The 18086-nt window shown below is 51.9% G+C and overlaps 1 protein-coding gene across 1 annotated transcript; it reads right to left on the bottom strand.

Annotated features, from left to right (window-relative positions):
• Positions 1-8296: 8296 nt before the first annotated feature.
• CKAP4 (cytoskeleton associated protein 4) lies at positions 8297-17612 on the bottom strand. The gene is made up of 2 exons (XM_040637418.1): positions 17043-17612; positions 8297-10794 (listed from the first exon to the last, which is right to left on the bottom strand). The coding sequence occupies exons 1-2, from the start codon at positions 17493-17495 to the stop codon at positions 9472-9474; spliced, it is 1776 nt and encodes a 591-aa protein (XP_040493352.1). The 5' UTR covers positions 17496-17612; the 3' UTR covers positions 8297-9471.
• Positions 17613-18086: the final 474 nt, after the last annotated feature.

Here is an 18086-nt window from a genome sequence, read left to right on the forward strand (position 1 = left end):
TGGGGAGTCAGCTGTGAGGTCTCTAGACAACAGGTAGAAATGTCAAGTATACATTTAACCAGAGTTGGTCCAGAACTCAGGAGAGAAGTCTGGGCTGGAGACAAAGCCTTGGTGTCCTCAGCTTAGGGAAGGGGCATGTTGAGCCCAGGAACAGATGGCATCACCCCAGGAGAGAGGATAGAGCGAGGGGAGAGGACTGCTCATGACCAAGCCCTTGGGTCTGGTCAAGGAAGAGAAGACAGCACAGAGCCCAAGAGGCAGTGGCCAGAAGTGTGGAGTAATGTGGATGCCAAGGAAGGGGGTACTTTGCTTCCGGGATTGTTTTCCCCTCTGGATACATCAGTCTCTGTAATGTAGGCACAAATGCATATTTTTAACAAATCTTTATCAGGTGCCTACTTATAATGTGTGAAGCACTTTAATCCTCCCAAATGCTCTGTGAGGTATGTCCTATTATAATCACCCCCATTTTACAGGTGAGGAATAGAGGCCACAAGGAGTTAGGTAACTTGCCCCAAGTCATACGCCCAGTCGAGTGTGCCAGAGCCAATGTGGTTAGCTGCTGCCTTTCTCCTGCCCCCCACTAGCTCCAGGAAGTCCAAGGGTCATAACAGGGAGTGAGGTAAGACGTCCACAGCCAACAGATGCAGGAACAGGCTGGAAAATGGGAGGCATGGTAGGAGGCTCCTGACTGAGGCTCACCTACCCAGATTTATACTTTTCATAGCGGGCTTTGGGGGGAGGTGGCAGCGTTAGAGGCCAATGGAGATACATAAAAGCCAAACCACCCAAAATACCCACTCATCTCTTAAGGACAAGCTAGATGAGATGTTCTTCTCATCTCACTGTCCCTGACTTCCAGGACACCCACTCAAATGGCTCCAATAGAAAAAGACACTGCCCAAAGCCAGTGGGGGCCCCCAGGACTCTGATGGGGTTTCTAAAGCATAACAAGGCAGGTTCAGTGGAGCTGGGCTGAGTCAGGAAGGGTTTTGCCTGCAGACTTCACTTTGTGACTCTGCCAAGGGTACCCCGAAGCCACCACAGCTCTGCAGCAAGTCACTTCTGGAAGGAATTTCCATCAAGAAACAAATAGACTCTCCTATTACCAAACGCAGAGACGGGCAAACCACCAGCGTGTGGTGTTTGTAACTTCGATTGCTTCTTTGGGATTACGCATTCGCCCCAACAAGGGCAGGAGCAGGCTGGAATGCTGAATTCCGAACTACTTGGGATGGTTTGACATACTGCCCATCCAGAGCACGTGACCCTAAGGGAGATGCTTTAAGGCCCGCCCCCCCAACCCTGCTGCATTCACTAACAGAGATTTGAGCCCCTACAAAAGAAAATTCCCAGCAGCATACACCACCACCCCATGCCCTCATTCCCTTCTCACCCCGACCCACCTCTCCCACTTCTTGTTTCTTCCTTATATAAACCTATTTGGAGTTCTCAGATAATTCACTCCAATTCTCTCCTGACAAGACCGGGGGACCTTAGAGCTAGAAGAGGCCATCAGGAAAATCCAGGCCAAGCTTATTCCACACAGATCACAGCTACTTCCAAGCAGTCTGGACTGGAAGCCCAGGCTCCCAGGACCAGTCCCTCCTCCGTCCTCTGCACCACACTGCCCTCTGCTGGCAGTGGTGGGAAATTGCCTTTAGGTTTGTGTCTCATTTCCCAGACTGTCTTGAGGCTCTGACCCACCTCCTCAGGCCGACTTTCTCTGCAGAGTGACTCCGGGGCTTGAGGCTCTAGGCTGTGCCTCTCTTTGCAAATCTCGCTCACTCTGTCTGGCACCCCTCCTTACCTCAGGGAGCCGTGTTCTTCCCAGGGTAGGATGGGAGGAAGGTAGACATCCGTGCAGGGAGGTAAGGAAGCATCACGAAGCTCCATCATGAAGCTGGAACCAGGCTGAGGAGAGGGGCTGCCCTGGGCATTGGTTCTTGGCTGGAAGAGCCCCTATTCCTGGCGGGAGAAACCAGACTGCACCATGACAGAACCCAAAGATCTCCTCTGATAGAAAACAGCGAAGTTGCAGGCCTTAAAAGAGACTCACAAAGTGCCCACCATGTCCATTTCTCGGGGTCACAATTCCTATCAATTTCATCTCATTCACTGCCAGGGTCAAAACTCCAAAGCTCCGGCTCCTTGAGAGCCTGACAGCTTCCTGAACAGAGGCAGAAGCAGCGTGCGTGCATGGCGGGAACTGTGAGAATCTAGAGGACAGAGGTCCGCCCAAGGGTGCTCAGACTCAAATTCGAAACGTGCATTTCATGGGCCAACTATAGGCAGGCTCACTTCGCAAGCCTCCTGTGTTCAACTGCCTGCCTTACTGTCCGTGTTTAAGTCATGTTTACTGAGCACCTTCTTATGTGGCGGGCACTGTTCTAAGCACCTTGGATGTAGTAACTAGCTGAGTCTCTGCCAGCTCTAAGGGGTAGGTATTATCATTAGCATCATCCCCATTTATAAAGGGAAACTGAGGCACAGGCACTTCAGTAACTTACCCTATGTCAGATCGAATGTGGGATGGCTGGGATTTGGACTCGGTCTGGCTCCAGAACCCAATTTTTTTAAAGATTTTATTTATTTATTTGTCAGAGAGATGAAGAGAGAGAGAGAGCACAAGCAGGGGGAGCAGCAGGCAGAGGGAGAAGCGGACTACCCGCTGAGCAGGGAGCCCCATGCTGGACTCGATCCCAAGAACCCTGGGATCATGACCCGAGCCGAAGGCAGACACTTAACCGACTGAGCCACCTGGGTGTCCCCAGAACCCAATTTCTTAACCTCCAGTATTATATACACAATAGAAGTATACGGAGTTGTCTCCTTGGACGTTATGGGGTGCCGATTTTATCTCTATAGGAACAGGAATGTGACTTTTAGTGGACACGAAAAACGCTAGTCGTTAGAGATAAACAAATGTGAGTCTGAATCCTGGTCCTACTGGCTATGTGACCCCAGGGCAAGTTAATGAAGCTTTCCTAGCTACAGGGACTGACCGGCAAATCAGAGATGGCCATTCTTACTCCCTAAAATAATCGCCAGGGTTAAGTGAGATAATATGTATTCAACTGACTCATGATATAAAACACAGATACACAGTTATGGGTGGTGACTGCTGATGGTAGTGACCGAGCATGCCACACTGGACTGGGCTCTCAGGGTCCGTGCCTGCCTTTCTGAACCAGCTGGACATGGGAAGGATAAAGGGCCTTAGGACTCTCTGAGTTTCTACTAACAAAAGATTCCAATTAACAAAACCCTTTATCATTGTCTAAGTTTTCAGAGGGAGCTAGAGGGAGAGTATTCATATTACAAAGGTATTTATGTCACATAATAATACACCCATTGGTCTTTTAAATAGTGGATTTTCATGGCGCCTGGCTAGCTCAGTCAGTGAACTCTTGACCTCAGGGTCATGAGTTCAAGCCCCACATGGGGCATGGAGCCTACTTTTAAAAAATAGTGGATTTTCTTGGTATATTTCAAAGGTGAACTGTATTTAGCCCTCCTTTCTGAAACACAATAGCGAAAGAAAGAAAGAGAGAGAGAAAAAGAGAAAGAGAAAGAGGAAGAGAAAGAGAAAGAAAAAGAAAGAGGTCCTGTGATTCCCAATTCAGACAGCAGATGGCGCTACATTCTCGCTTCAAATGGCATCTCTGGTTCTCACAGCCGCTAAAACTGACTTGGGGCTACCCCCGGCCCCGAAAGTTCAAGAGTTTAAGAACCATCTCCGATTCCTTGCTGGTGCATCCAGGCATCTTCCAAGAGTAAACAAACTTTCATATGAGGTTATACGAGATATCCGCCCAGCCTGGCATCTCTCCCCAGTAACAAATTAACACATCACTTGCCCGGCCCCAATGACAAAGAAACGGTTTGAGCACCCTGCGAGCACTAGACACTGATGGGAGGTAGGAACACAGCCTTGGTTAAGACAGAAATCGTCCCTGCCCCCCAAGGGATCTGTCCCCCTTCTCCCCCCTCCCCCCATCCTTCTTCTCTCAGAGAAAGCTCCTGCCCACAGAAGGATTCCTAAGAATCACATTCGATGATAAAGTCAAGGACAGTTGCTGCTGGAAGAGAACTTGGAGATCATTTAATCACACCCGTCTCTCCCTTTGCAGATGAGCGGACAGACAGAGGCCCGGAGAGAGAAGGCAACCCAGCAAACAGACCAGAACTAGGACCAGCTTCTGGAGTCCAGGCACGTTTCTACCCTGCATGCTGTCTTGCAACAGCTGGGGACTCCCCCCAACAAGAGTAAACCAGGACCCTGCCGGCAAATGAACAAGAAAGACCTATGTTCCTGCGATTCTAGGAGGGACTCGGTGGGACAGTCAGCCTCGGAACACGGGGCGGGTGCCCCCGATTGCTAACAGGCATTTCAACAGAACATGACCAGGTATTTAAACACAGAGAGGCCGCGGTTGCCCCACAGCACATTGCCCAACGGGTGTTGCCCCTGGGTGCTCGTGACCCACAGCTCAGCACGGCCGAGGTGCCACTCACCTTCTACTCAGAATGCAGCTCACTGCCTAAGGGAGCTCAGGGGTCCTGACCCTTTGCTTGCTCAGGGCATTTCAGAAATGTGCTTTGGCCTGGGGTGGAGCCTACACACAGTGGGGGAAAGAGAAGGAAGTAAGCCCTGTCTCCTTCACAGTTACTTCGTGAGCTGGGGAGGGGAGCGATGTCCTCTCTCTGAGTCTCAGTCTCCCCATTTGTAAAATAAGGGTTAGATTGGAGCCACTCTCCAGGCTTAGGTCTCTAAGACCCGCCATTTAGCCATCCCTGCTACGGAAAGGGATTAATCCTGCTGAAATAAAGCTCTGCACGAAGTACCTGGAGGTCATCGTCTGTGTTCTGATCTATGCTGTTTTTTTTAAATTTTTATTCAAGATTTTATTTATTCATTTGAGAGAGACAGAGAGAGCACAAGCAGGGGGAGCAGCAGAGGGAGAGGGAGAAGCAGGCTCCCCGCTGAACTGGGAGCAGGCCGCCCATGGGGCTCCATCCCAGGACCCTGGGATTATGACCTGAGCCGAAGGCAGACGCCCAAGCATCAGAGCCACCCAGGCACCCCTATGCTATTTTAAACAATAAAAATGTCAGTTTTGGGGGGGCGCCTGGGTGGTTCATTCGGTGAGGCTTCCAACTGTTAATTTCAGCTGAGGTCATGGTCTCAGGGTCATGGGATTGACTGAGCCCCATGTTGGACTGTGCACTCAGCTCAGTCTGCTTTTTTTTTTTTTTTTTTTTTTTTTAGAGAGACAGGCAGTGAGAGAGGGAACACAAGCAGGGGGAGTGGGAGAGGAAGAAGCAGGCTCCCAGCGGACCAGGGAGCCTGATGCAGGGCTCAATCCTAGGACTCCAGGATCACGCCCTGAGCCGAAGGCAGACGCTTAGCGACTCAGCCACCCAGGCACCCCTCAAAGAGTCTGCTTGAGATTTTCTTTTTCCCTCTGCCCCTCCCCCCACTTATTTTCTCCTTTTCCCTCTGCCCCTCCCCCACTTATTTTCTCCTTTTCCTTCTGCCCCTCCCCCACTTATTTTCTCCTTTTCCTTCTGCCCCTCCCCCACTTATTTTCTCCTTTTCCTTCTGCCCCTCCCCCTACTTGTGCGCGTATTCGCTATCTTGCTCTAAAACACATAAAACTTTTTTTAAAATGTGGGTTTTTCCCTGTTTCTTCCCCCTTTTAAAAAGTTTTTTTTTTAGACTATTTATTTGAGAGAGAGAGCACAGGCAAGGGGAGGGAGAGGGACAAGCAGACTCCCTGATGAGCCACCCAGGGGTGCAGTGAGGGGCTCCTGCTGGATTTCAGACCCGCCAGTGATGGAGGGAAGGTGAAGGTTAGGGGGCGGCGTTAGGGCTTCAACAGGAGTGGATGTTGAGAGGCAGGGACACAGGGCTCCCCCTGAGCTTCTGGCTCAAGCGACGGAGGGAGCAGTGGCCCCACTTACCCCTGGGGGGAAATGAGGACTTCAGCGTGGAACCTGAGATGTCTGGTAGGGTGTACCCAAATGTTCCTGGAAAAACAGATCAGAAGCTCAGAGGCATACTTTGAGGAGGACATAGAGTGATTTCAAACTCTTTGAGCCCTGGTAGAGCACGGGTGCACACTCATCAGAAGGAACTCCGGCCATGGGGCTGGAGCAGGGTCCTGGAGGTGTTATCCTATTCATTGCGGGACCGGAAGTCTAGTGGTCCCTGGGGAGGGAAGGGAGGGCTCAGGGCTGCAGCTCTTTACCAAGCAGCACAGAAATACTTCCATCTTTTAAGTCTGGTAGGACAGCCCTGGAGCTCTAGGTACCAGATGCTGTGCTAAGCCCTACCCTCTCCCTCCCTCCGTGCCTTCATTCCACCCCCACAAACACCCCGTGAGGTATCATCACCGTGGTCGCCTGCATCATCACCAGTCTCGGTGATCCGTGTGCTGACAGCCTTACCTGGGGAATTTCACTGCAGTCTCTTATCCTGGTGCGGATCGTCTGCAGTCTAATCAGTATCGCCAGTAACTTGTGTCTATTCCCTGTACAAGGGGCAGGGCGCCCGGTTTCCTGAAGGTTCCCATCACGCTTGGAGGCATTCCGGGAGTCTTCCCACGAGCCTCTGCAAGCCTGTTGGAACCAGCCCAGCTGAACCGAGGCAGAACTGACCAATCCCCGCTCTGTGCCCCATTATACCTGATGATAGCACCTGTAACTCCTTCCACATCTACCAGTTTACATGACCATCGCCCCCCACTGCCCTATAGGCCCCCTGAGGACAAGGATCCGGTCACGTGCACCCCGAATTCACTTAGCAAAATGGCTGGCTGTAGGCTCAGGAATGTTCCTTGAAGTAAGGAATGAGCAGACACAGGAACAAGACTTAACTGTGATTGTTATCTGGGGTGAGATCTACGTCTAACTGCCCTACCATCGGGAATATGTGAGTTCATAATGCATTCTTTTCATTTTCACCATCTGAATTTAAATTTGGTGATTTCTCTGACCCTTAGAGGTTTTCTACTATAACATTAAATGACAATCTATTAGGGGCACCTGGGTGGCTCAGCAGTTGAGCGTAGGACTCTTGATTTTTGGCTCAGATCAAGATTTCAGGGTCATGGGATACAGCCCTCTGCTCCCCCCCCAACACCCCCCAGCACACTTTCAAATAAATACTTTTTAAAAAATAAATAACAATCTATTAAATCACTCCATAGTCTGAGATTAAGGACTGCAGAAATGGTGTCAAGAGGAAGATCAAGAAAATGCCTGATACAACCAACCCACCTGAAAAGAAACCAAAATTTCATTTTCCCAAGCATGGAAATTTATGCTGCCCCGCACCCTCCACAAAGGAGGGCAACTGGTTTACTCAATTAGTTTTATCTATCAACTCATCCACTTTAAAATAAAATTACATATTATTTCTAACACCAATAAAGGGCCCACCCTGAATTGCAAACTGCTTTGGAAAAAACATCAGCCAGGAATTGTGACGCCTTAGCAGGGATGCTGCCTCAGGGACCCAGAATGACTGACCAAGAGTTCGGGGATGAGGGGCCCTCCCGCTAGAAAGGAGGGCAGGAGATCACATTCGCACTCACGCCCTCCCCTCCCTCTACAGCCTGGGTGGGAGAGAAGAGTTCCTTCGGAACGGGGCACCGGGGGCCCAGCCCTCGTGCTGGTGGAGTTTGCTGTCACAGTTAGGAGCAGGACTGGGTTCAAATCTCAGCCCTGCCACTTCCTAGCTAATAATGATCTTTCTTACATGACGCTTACCAGCCTGCTGCCCCTCTCTAAAATGGGGACCGATGCTGCCTAGCTCTGGGGAATATTAGGAGGAAGATACAGGGGCCTATTAAATGCTTAGCCAGAGGCAGGGCACACAGGGCCTCAATAAACAGCATCGGTTATCAGTTTCCCCAAGGAAACTGGAGGCTGCCGGTCACTAAGATGGTGTAAGACCACAGTTCCCAAACCCGGCTGCACTTAACGATCAGCAGGGAGCCTTCGAAATGCTAATGCAAGCCCTCTTTACAACCGCCAAATCAGAATCCCTGGGGGCAGGCCCAGGGATTGTTAAAAGTTCCCAGAAGATTCTGCTGTAGCTGGGAGTTGGGAGTCAGGTGAAAATCTACCACCAAACCTGCTAACAGTCCCCAGACCTAAGAGTGAGGCCATCTTCTTTTAGAATTGAAACGAAGTCTTACAATTGAAAACTTCCCAATCTTTCTAACCTAATTAACAAAATATATTGCAATTGCTAAATTCTCAGAAAGCCACAACTCTAGAAAAGTCATAACAAAGCTCAAGTGTTTATTAAGAATTAAAAATACTGTAAATAAGCCATACAGTTCATTTCACAGTAAACTAAACAAACCTTTTTTTCTCTTAATTTTCTTTTTTTTTTCTTTTTTTTCTTCTTTTTTGAAGGGCAAGACAGCCATTAAAGAACAGTACAGTTCAAAGGGAAACAGCAAAAAACTACAGAAAATGCACACATTCCTCCTCACTGACAGATGGGGGTCTGCTCTGACAGCAAACCTCTTCATGGACATCGTAGGAAAATAAAAACACGTGGCCTCCATTCTCCGGGGAGAGACAGTCCATGCCTTTGTGGACCGCTCTCCTCACACATTTCCTGAAAGAATCCAAGGAGTCCCCTTTCCAGGATTCTAAACCTATGTATTATTTGGGGACCCTAACAAGAGGTGATGCGGGTTGGCCACAGGGGGACTGTGAGGTGTTGTGCCTTCCCATTCAGAACCATCTGGATTCTTTGCATAGTTACCTTTGAGATCACGAGATGATTCAGGAATGGAAAAGACACCCCACACCTCACGGGAGGTGACCATCAAGTCAAGCAGCTGGTTCGTATCAACTAAAAACCGAGGGGCTTGTCCCCCTCCCAAATCAGAGCTGACACTTGTGAGTTTTAACCAGTTTCAAGTGGAAGACAAGAAGTGAGCAGCAGCTCATGAAAACCTCGGCCAGAAGTATTAAAAAAAAAAAAAAAAGAAAGAAAAGAAATTAATTTTCCTTAAAGAGAATTAGAAAGAAAAGTGCCTCCTCCCCCCCACCTTCTTTTTTTTTTTTACTCGAAATCTGCCAGTCAGGCAAGGTTTTCTGAGGTTACACTTAATCTGCTTCTGTTAATCCTCAGTGGAAGCCATTCTTCTCTGACACTAGAGACATCCCTTCTAAAAGGCACCTCTGATTTGCAGGGGCCAGGCCTTGAGGAAACCAACCAAAAGCAGAAGCAGAAAACTTGAGAAACCAATGGTGTGTGGTAATTGTCGTAAATAAATTAACTGGGCACAAAAACATAAAATGCCTTGGTGTTGGGGGGGAGTGTCCCCTGCTTTTTAAGAGGGGACAAGAACATGGGGGGCGGTAGGGCGCATGGGAGAGAACAACACATTTTTTGGTCATGAGAAGCTGGACTGAACTCCGCACCCTGCACACGCAAGTCATTCAGACTTTTTCGTGAATCTTCTCCACTTTCAAAAACAACCTGTCCAGGTCATTCCTCAGGTCATCTAACAAGCCCTTAGCTGATTCCAAGTTGTTCTCATTGGTTTCTATTTTCACCGAGTAGGCGACCAAGCTGTCCACGGCAGTCCTGAGCATCCTCAAGTCCGACTCCACTTGGCTGACGGAGGCTCTGAGGTTGTCTAGAGAAGACAGTCTGTCCAGGAAGTCCTGAGGCAAGGGGCCCGTCCGGGCCGGGTCCTGGCCCAGCAGCGTGTGCACTTGCTCCTGCACCTTCTGGAGAGCCTCCACGGTGCTGGGGAGCTCGCCCATGCTTCTCTTCAGCTCCTCCACGTCGCTGTAGAGCGAGAGCTGGGCCTCCCCCAGGCTCCTCACCGTGCTGGCCAGGCCGCCCGCGTCGGCCTCCGAAGGGCCCAGGCCCGCCACGCGCTCCTGCAGGGCGGCCAGGCGCCGCTCCTGCTCCACGCTCCTGGCCAGCAGGGCCTCCAGGTTCTCGCTGTGCCGCGCAGAGGCCGTCTGCACGGCGTCCACGCCGTCTTCCACGCTTTGGAGCCTGGAGTCCAATCCCTGACTCTTCTCCTGGAGCGCGGCTAGGGAGGCAGAGTGTTTGTAAACCCCATCTTCTTCCGGCCTCAGGGCCTCGGTTTCCAGGTGGTGCAGCTCCTCCTTGAGTTTCCTGATCTCCTCAGGAAGGCGGGAGGTGACCTCCTCGGACTGGAGCAGCTTCTCTGTGAGGGCCTGCAAGGTGAGGTGCTCCGAATTGGCCGCCTCCTTGAACTTCTGCTGCTCCTGCTTGAGGCTCACCAGCTCCTTGACCTCGGTGTAGACGTCAGACTCCAAGGTCTGCAGGGTGCTTCTCAGGGCCTCGATGTCCTTTTCTCTGGACTTCACAGAGAACTGTGTTTCCTTCACAGCTTCCTTCAAGGCTTTTAAATCCTGCTTGTACACCTCGGAGTCTTCCAGAGACGCAACCTTCGCCTTCACATCGTTGATTTCCTTCTGGCTCCTCTTCTGGACCTCGGTGAAGATGGCAATGTTGTCGTTGATGGACTTGGTGAGTTCTGTCAGCCTTTCCTCCACCGTGTTCTCAAGAGACGTGAAGTCCCGCTCCCGGGCATCCTTCACCACGTGGATGCCGTCGGAGAGGTCCTTGAGGATCTCGTTCTGGAGCTTCTGCAGAACCTCACTGATCCGGCTGATCTCACTCTCCCCTTGCTTCACAGCTTTCTCCGTGAGGTCTTGTTTATGCTGGGAGCTTCTCAAGATGGACTCAAAAGTCCCAAATGTGGCTTGAAGAGACTGCACCTGTAACCAAAATCCACATGTTAACTGCTGAGAAGAGCTGATGAATCTTATTCAATACTGCTATATTTCTTTTCGTCTGCCCAGCTTCCAGGTCCCTCTTCTAGAACAGAAAAATAATTGTTCTTGGAGAACCTTCCCTCCACACACAGTCCATATGGTTTGGGGGACCAACCTAAAGACCCTTTCCAAGTGCTCCAGGGGTCCTCCCTCTTGAAGCCACAGTGACTAGTCCAGGAATGGGCCTAAGGCCAGCCAGTCAATTCTAAGACTTCTGTTAAAACTACCGGTAAAGAAAACCTTTTTCTACTGGGATTGCTGGCTATAGGATGAGGGAAGCCTGGAGAGGCTCAGACTGGCCCACGAAGAACGCCAGCCTACGAATCAAACCAGCACAGTGGGAAGCAGAACTGAGAGACGGCAAGATCGAGTTCTGAAGACACACTCTGCATCCCTGGATACAGCTATAGCTGAAGGACTCTGCTCCTGAACTTTTTAGTTCAAGCCAGTAAGTTCGCTCTCTCACACTCTCGCTCGCTCTCTGTCTCTCCCTCTTTAAGTCAGTTAGGCTGAGTTTCTAGCTCTTGCAACTGAAAAGTCGTACAACTTTTCACAGGAAAAAAGCTGAGGCACTTGGGAGACACTGGGCTGGGAGGCAAGAGACAAAGGTCAGGTGCCCAGCTTTTGCCACTTCTAATTGGGCGGCCCTGACCAAATCACTGTCCTCACCCAAAAATATGACTTGGGCCGGATGTCCCCTTAGCATTCTCTGGCTCTGTGAGCACATCATTTTCCTGTTTGCCATGACACACTCATTCTAAATACATTCTCCCCTAACCAAGGTCTGATGTGGGAACCTCTCCAGGGAGCTGGTTTGATGTGCCGAGCCTGACAGGCCAGTGACTGCTGGCACACAGAGCCACCCAAGATGCTTTCTTGCAAAAAAAGAAAAAAAAAGAATTTGAATCTCTCAAGTCTCCAGCTCTAACCACCAAGTCACAGGAACATGCAAGAGAAAAACATGCTACGAGGGCCAATCAGCCAAACCCACAATGTGGAAAATTCTACACGACAAAGAACCAGGATCTTTAATAATTAAATGGCATTTTTAAGGGGAAAGTCAGGAAAATATTACACATTAAAAGAAATTTAAGAGATTCATCAACCAAACGTAATGTGCAGACTTGTATGGATCCTGATTCAAGCAAAGCAGCTATAAAAGAGATATTTTTTAAGGGGTCAGGGAAATCTGATACTGAACTAGGTATCAGATGAGAAGCAAGCATTACCGTTAACTTTGTTAGGTGTAATATACTGTGTTTTGCCAAAAGAAAAGGGAAGAGAAGGAGCTCCTATTTGTAAGAAATAAATCTTGAAATACATGGGGTGAACGATTATTGGTCAAAATTAGATCCTGGCTCAATATCCACTGGGTCCGCCAGAGCCTCGAGGGCCCTCCGGAGGGCCTGCCCCCACCTGAGCCCGCTGAATCTCTCGACTCAAGACAGGCCATCCTCTCTACCCAGGCTGCAGCCATTCCCCAGACCTGGGCTACTTCCCCACACCCAGAGCATCTGAGAACAAGAGAGATAGGTGGGCACCTGACAAGGGGGGAATGGAAGGCTTGAGACTCTGCTCTGAGTAAAACAAAATGGGAGGGAAGAGGTGGTGATGGAAAGAAACAAGAATAGCAAAAAGAAAAAAAAAAAAAAGGGAGAGCAAGCGAGCGCATTATTGAAACCAGGGTTTGTTATATTGATCTCTTCTGTTTACGCCTGAATACTTCCATGGCAACAAGGTAAAAAATAAAATAGCATGGGCTCTGGAACCAGACCGCCTATGTTCAAATCTTGGCTTGGGACACTTCCTAGCTGTGTGATCTTGGGCAAGTTACTCAGCATGTCTGTGCTTTGGTTGTCTCAGCTGCAGGATGGGAACAAAATAGTACTTGACTCGTAGGCTCATCTTGCGAGGATTAAGCGAGTGAATATATCTAAAGCTTCGATCGTGCCTGACACATAGTGAATGATCAAGAAGCGACAGCCACTGGGGCGCCTGGGTGGCTCAGTTGTTAAGCGTCTGCCTTCAGCTCAGGGCATGATCCCGGAGTCCTGGGATCAAGCCCCACATCAGGCTCCTCCGCTGGCAGCCTGCTTCTTCCTCTCCCACTCCCCCTGCTTGTGTTCCCTCTCTCACTGGCTGTCTCTCTCTCTCTCTGTGTCAAATAAATAAATAAAATCTTTAAAAAAAAAAAAAGCGACAGCTATGGTCTTCCCTGTTTACTCTTTCTTCTGGGAGTAGCTCAGAAGTCAGGAGATTCTGAGACCATCCTTAGCCCTATGCCAAAGGGAAAAGCTGCAGAAACGAGGACAGGATGCCTGGGCTCTGGTTCCAGCCCCACCTAAAACCAGCTCCATGAGCACAAATAAGTCACTCACTTTCCAGGCCCCAACTCCTCGTCTATTAACAAATAGTTTCTAAAGCTCCTTTTGGTTTCCAACAGTCTGTGATTTTAAGACAGATTAGAATTAGGTCTTCAGGGACTCCAGAATACTAGACAATTTCCCTGTTCAATTCAATATCACCTGAGTCATAAAGGGTACTTTGAGAAGGTACCATGGAGAACTCACCTCCAAAACTTTTAAGTTATTCAATCACAGCACCCGCCTGTTCTGCATGGCACTCAGAACGAATGGGTGAGCACAGTACCTGCGATGTTCAGTGTTTTCTGAATGAAGCAGGAATTAATTAATGAATAGCGCAAAGCCTGGTGAAGAGTGAGTTGGTCCATTTCCCCTCTGATCCCTGTCACCCCTAACTTGGGCTGGCTCTTGGCAAATGGCTAGGAAGGGGACTAGATCAGAAATTATGGATGCAACCAAACACACCAATCCCCAACACTATGAAAAGAATAAAGAAATTGCCCCCCTACTGAGGGTGCTGTGAGCTGTTCATCTTTACATGCAAGGACCTCATTATAATCAATATGCAACGGACACACCTGTTCCCCCAACATATGTGGGGTGCCCCCAGAGAAAAGTAATGGCTAGAACAGGATCCCTGCACTCGAGGAGCTCACAGCACGAGGGGAGACAGTGGTGGTCCCCGTGGAACAGGGCACTTCCTGTATACCAAAAAATATGCAAAGTACTCTGTAATAATCTCATGAGTTGGTGGCTCCCACTGATCTCCAGTTTACAAATCAGGAGACTGGGAAGTGGTCATGCTGAGCACCAACATCCCAGGACCGGTGACGTCACAACCTGAGCTCTCAACCTCTCGTGATAAGCTCAGCAGAAGCCTGTTCAAAGTGCACCGAGTGCCTGGAGGAGATGCTGCCTACCTCAGAAGCCCTGGCTCTCCCGGAGTCAAGAGAAGAAAACAAAGAAATAACAACCAGAGAACTCACTCTTCCACAAATAGCTGCTCATCTCATTCAACTGTCCCTCCTGGGCCTAAGCCTACTCCTGCCGTCACTCCATGCCAGCCTGCAACTGCCAGGGCAACACGGGCCCTTCCCGGCCTCCAACTGAACTGCCAACGTTTTCGGAAGCCCGCACCTGCTGTGCCCGCTGAACCTTCCTTGCAAGGACAGGCCAGCTTCTCTGTCCAGGCTGCGGTCATTCAGCAGACCTGGGCCATTTCCCAACACCGAGAGCAAACACAGAACGAGACCAGGTGAGCGCCCCGTGGAGTAGAGTGCTTCAAGTCACGCTGCTTTGACTCGGATCCCAGTTTCCCCACTTAGGGCGTGTGTGTGACCCTGAAGGAGGAACACGACTGCTCCAGGCCCAGCTGGCCCACCTGTGAAACAGTGCTAATGAATGGGTCCTGCCTCGGAGGGTGGCTGGGAAGCACTTAATAGGACGCCCAGCCCATAATGAATACTAATTATGAATAATAATATTATAAGTATACGTTCCTGCTAAGAACCAAACCCCACCCTGCACCAAGCATCACAGAGTTAAAAAGGGGCTCAAACGTCGGCTGTCAGAGGAGCCACAACTACTCACTCTTCAAAGCAAAATCACATATTCACTGGCCACCTCAGAGGTACACACGGAAGTGGCCACACACAGTGACAAATCTCAGTACTGCTCTGGGCACGTTCTGAGCGCCACATCACTGGACTAAGCATTAACTGAGCACCTACTACGCACCTAGCGAGGCATGGGCAAGATAACAAAATGAACAGACCAATGGGGAAGAGTGTCCTAGGTGCTAACTGCAGTAGACACCCTGGCCCCGCCCCTTACTAGCTGCGTAACCTCGCAGTCACTCTGCCTTCTTGCTTCGCACTCTCCTCATCTGCGGAAGGGGGGTCTACTGGTGCTTACCTCTCGGGCTGCTGTGAGAGTCAAAAGAGATGAGAGCACAATAAATACGAGGTATTACATACAGCTTGATGACACCGCTAAATTAAAAAGAAAAGTCATGGTTTCAACAGTGTACAGCCGGGTGGATGCTTAAAAATCTGGACAGAGCCCTCCCCTCGCTCTGTAGATGGGAAGACTCAGCCCCAAAGCGGAAAGAGATCTACACACAGCTTTGACGGAGAAGAGGTAGGAGCCAGGAAGGTGGGAATAAGGGAGAGGCACGGGAGAAGCAGAAAGAATAAAGCCCAATTTCTTCAACGAAGATTCAAGACCTCCCCCCATCTCACTACTTCCTACATGTTACTTTGCTACAGGCCGGACAGCCACCGGCTGTCCCTCCAACATACTCAAGATAGCCCCCCTGCCTGTGTGTCTCCACTCCTCTCAACAGTCACCACCAGCAAGGTCTAGACTGGCTCTGCCCTGGCCACTGGGATACAGGCCTAGGCAAACTCCACACCCTCTCTCTCCTGAACTCACACAGCAGCAACCCTCCACCGAAACCTACTTGTCACTATCAAACTTCAATATATTGTGATTGATCGGTAACTGGGTGGATGAAAGAGAGGAAACCAGGGGCTAGTGATTATATTCCAGCACTAGGTCTACTTCTTAAGAATGATTTGACATTCAGGATAGGCAAAGCAGCACTGCCTACTTAATTCCCTTCGAAAAGTCACCTCCCTTGGCCTGCAGCATAGAGCAGGCTGACTCATTGAAGTTGCTCTGCCAGTCTTAAGAGGAAATTCCTAGTCCTGCATACTCCACAAAAGTCGATAGAAACTTGGCAGGGCAGGCAGCATGCTGGGAAAAGGAGGCAGCAGTTCCGGGCTCAGAAGCGGTGGCGGGATTTTTTGTTTCCATCATACAACCAACTTTCATTGAGCAATGACGTTAGTGGAGGACAGAGGAGGGATGAGAAGGGATGAGACTGAGGGAGATGCACTTGGTGTGGAAAACCACAGACACGGTGGAACCTAAGAGGCTTTGTGGTGAAAGTTGGGTCCATCCATACCTGAGACAGGCCTCAGTGGACCCCAAATCGGGCAGTGGCCTAGACATACTCATGTAGTTTGCCACCCACCAGCTGGGTTCTTTATCAATTCACTTGATTTCTCTAAACCTCAATCTTCTGGTCTGGAAAATGGAGTCAACACTGCTACTCCTCCCTCCCCACCAGGGTTGCTAAGATGATTAGATGAGTAAGCCCTCTTCACATCATGTAAATGTGTCTTGTGGTATTACTCACCAGTACCCTCTAGTATTCTGGGGCCTTTTCTTTCCTCTGAAGCTGGTTTATGCTACTTCAAAGGCTCACACGGGGACACTGGTCCACTAAAAACCAAGGGGTCTGAAGATAGGGAGTATTTCATTTGAACTTCGCAAATGAGTATGATCACTTGCTTTTCCTTCCCCAGATCAGGATTTATTAATACCTGGCTTAGATATCTCCCACAGGGAGAGCCCAGGTGCGGCCTTGCCCGAGGCTTCCAGGGATGCGCCGGCGTCCCTTCCAACCTCCTTTTCAGACAACTCTGCCCATTCAGCGGTTCCTAATCCAAAAAGAATGGGCTCCGCAGAGCCTGGCGGCTTCCTTACAGGTCACCGCTAATGCCCTGTGACAGGCCCTTGGCCCACCCTCGCCGGCTGGCCTGACCATCCTCCCGGCGGCCCATCCCTCGGGGCCGATTCTTCCGCGGCCATTAACAAAGAGGGTCTAGGGACCGCCCGGGGACTAGGGACCCGGGGACCGGGCATCCCCGGCCCGGGCCGCCCGAGGAGGGGGCCCAGCTCCGGTCCCGGCCCCGGGGCCTGGGCAGAGCCAGAGGCCCGGCTGCGGCGCGGGGTCTGCGGGTGGGGGGCCGGGGTACCCACCTTCTGCTCGACGCCCTGCAAGCCCTGGCCCAGCTCCTCCCTCTGCCGGGAGAAGTCCTGGTGGCCGCGCCGGACCTGCTGGACCTCCTCCAGGACGTGGTGGACACACCAGCCCGAGAAGGCGGCCGCCGCCACCAGGGCGAGGTAGAAGAGAAAGTTGAGCGCCCGGCCGAGCCTGCGCGAGCAGGACGCCGAGGACGAGGCGGCGGCTGCGGCGGCGGAGGCGGAGGAGGAGGACTTGCCGCCGCGGTGGCCGCCCTTGCCGTGCGCCTGGTTCTGCGGATGCTGCGGCGGGTGCTGCTGCGGGTGCGGCGCGGGCGGCGGCGGCTGCTGCGGCGCGGGCGGCGGCTTCTTCGCCACGTCATCCGCGCCGCCCGACGGGTGGGCGCCCTTCTCCGAGGGGCTCGCGGCGCCGTGGCCGCCCTTGGAGCCCCTTTGTTTGGCCGAGGGCATGGCGGGCGCAGCGGCGGGTGAGGCCGCGGACTGCGAGGCGAGCGAGCGGGGCACGCGGCCCGGGAAACTTCCTCGGGCTCCCCCGGGGCTGGGCGAGCGGCACGCGGGCGCTGCTGGCGTCGGAGCGGCCGAGAGAGAGCGGGCGGCGGGCGCGCGAGGAAGGAGGTCGGACGAGGGAGGAAGGAGGAGGGGGCCTGCCTCCGCCGCCGCCGCCGCCGCGGCGCCGACCCCGCCTCCCGGGAAGGGAGGCCGGGAGAGCCGAGCCGGGAGAGCCTGCCACGCACGCGGGGGCCGACGCGGCCCCTCCCCCTGCCGCCACGACCCCAAGGAGGGGGGCCGAGCGGGGGCCGGCGCCGCGGGGTCCACGCGGCCGGGGTGGGGGTGGCCCAGGCGGGTCTACGAGGCCTCGGGGGGCGGGGGCGAGGGGAGGGTGGTGGCCGCGCGCGGTCTGCGGGGGCTGGGGGGGGGCTCCCAGCGGGGTCTACGGTGCCGAGGTGGCGGGGGGAGGGAGTCCCAGCGGGGTCTACGAGGCCTGGGGTGGGAGCGGAGGGAGCCGAGGGGAGGGTGGTGGCCGAGCGCGGTCTGTGGCGG

This window comes from Ursus maritimus, unplaced genomic scaffold, assembly GCF_017311325.1.
Source record: "Ursus maritimus isolate PB19 unplaced genomic scaffold, ASM1731132v1 scaffold_21, whole genome shotgun sequence".
Lineage (NCBI taxonomy): Eukaryota > Metazoa > Chordata > Mammalia > Carnivora > Ursidae > Ursus > Ursus maritimus.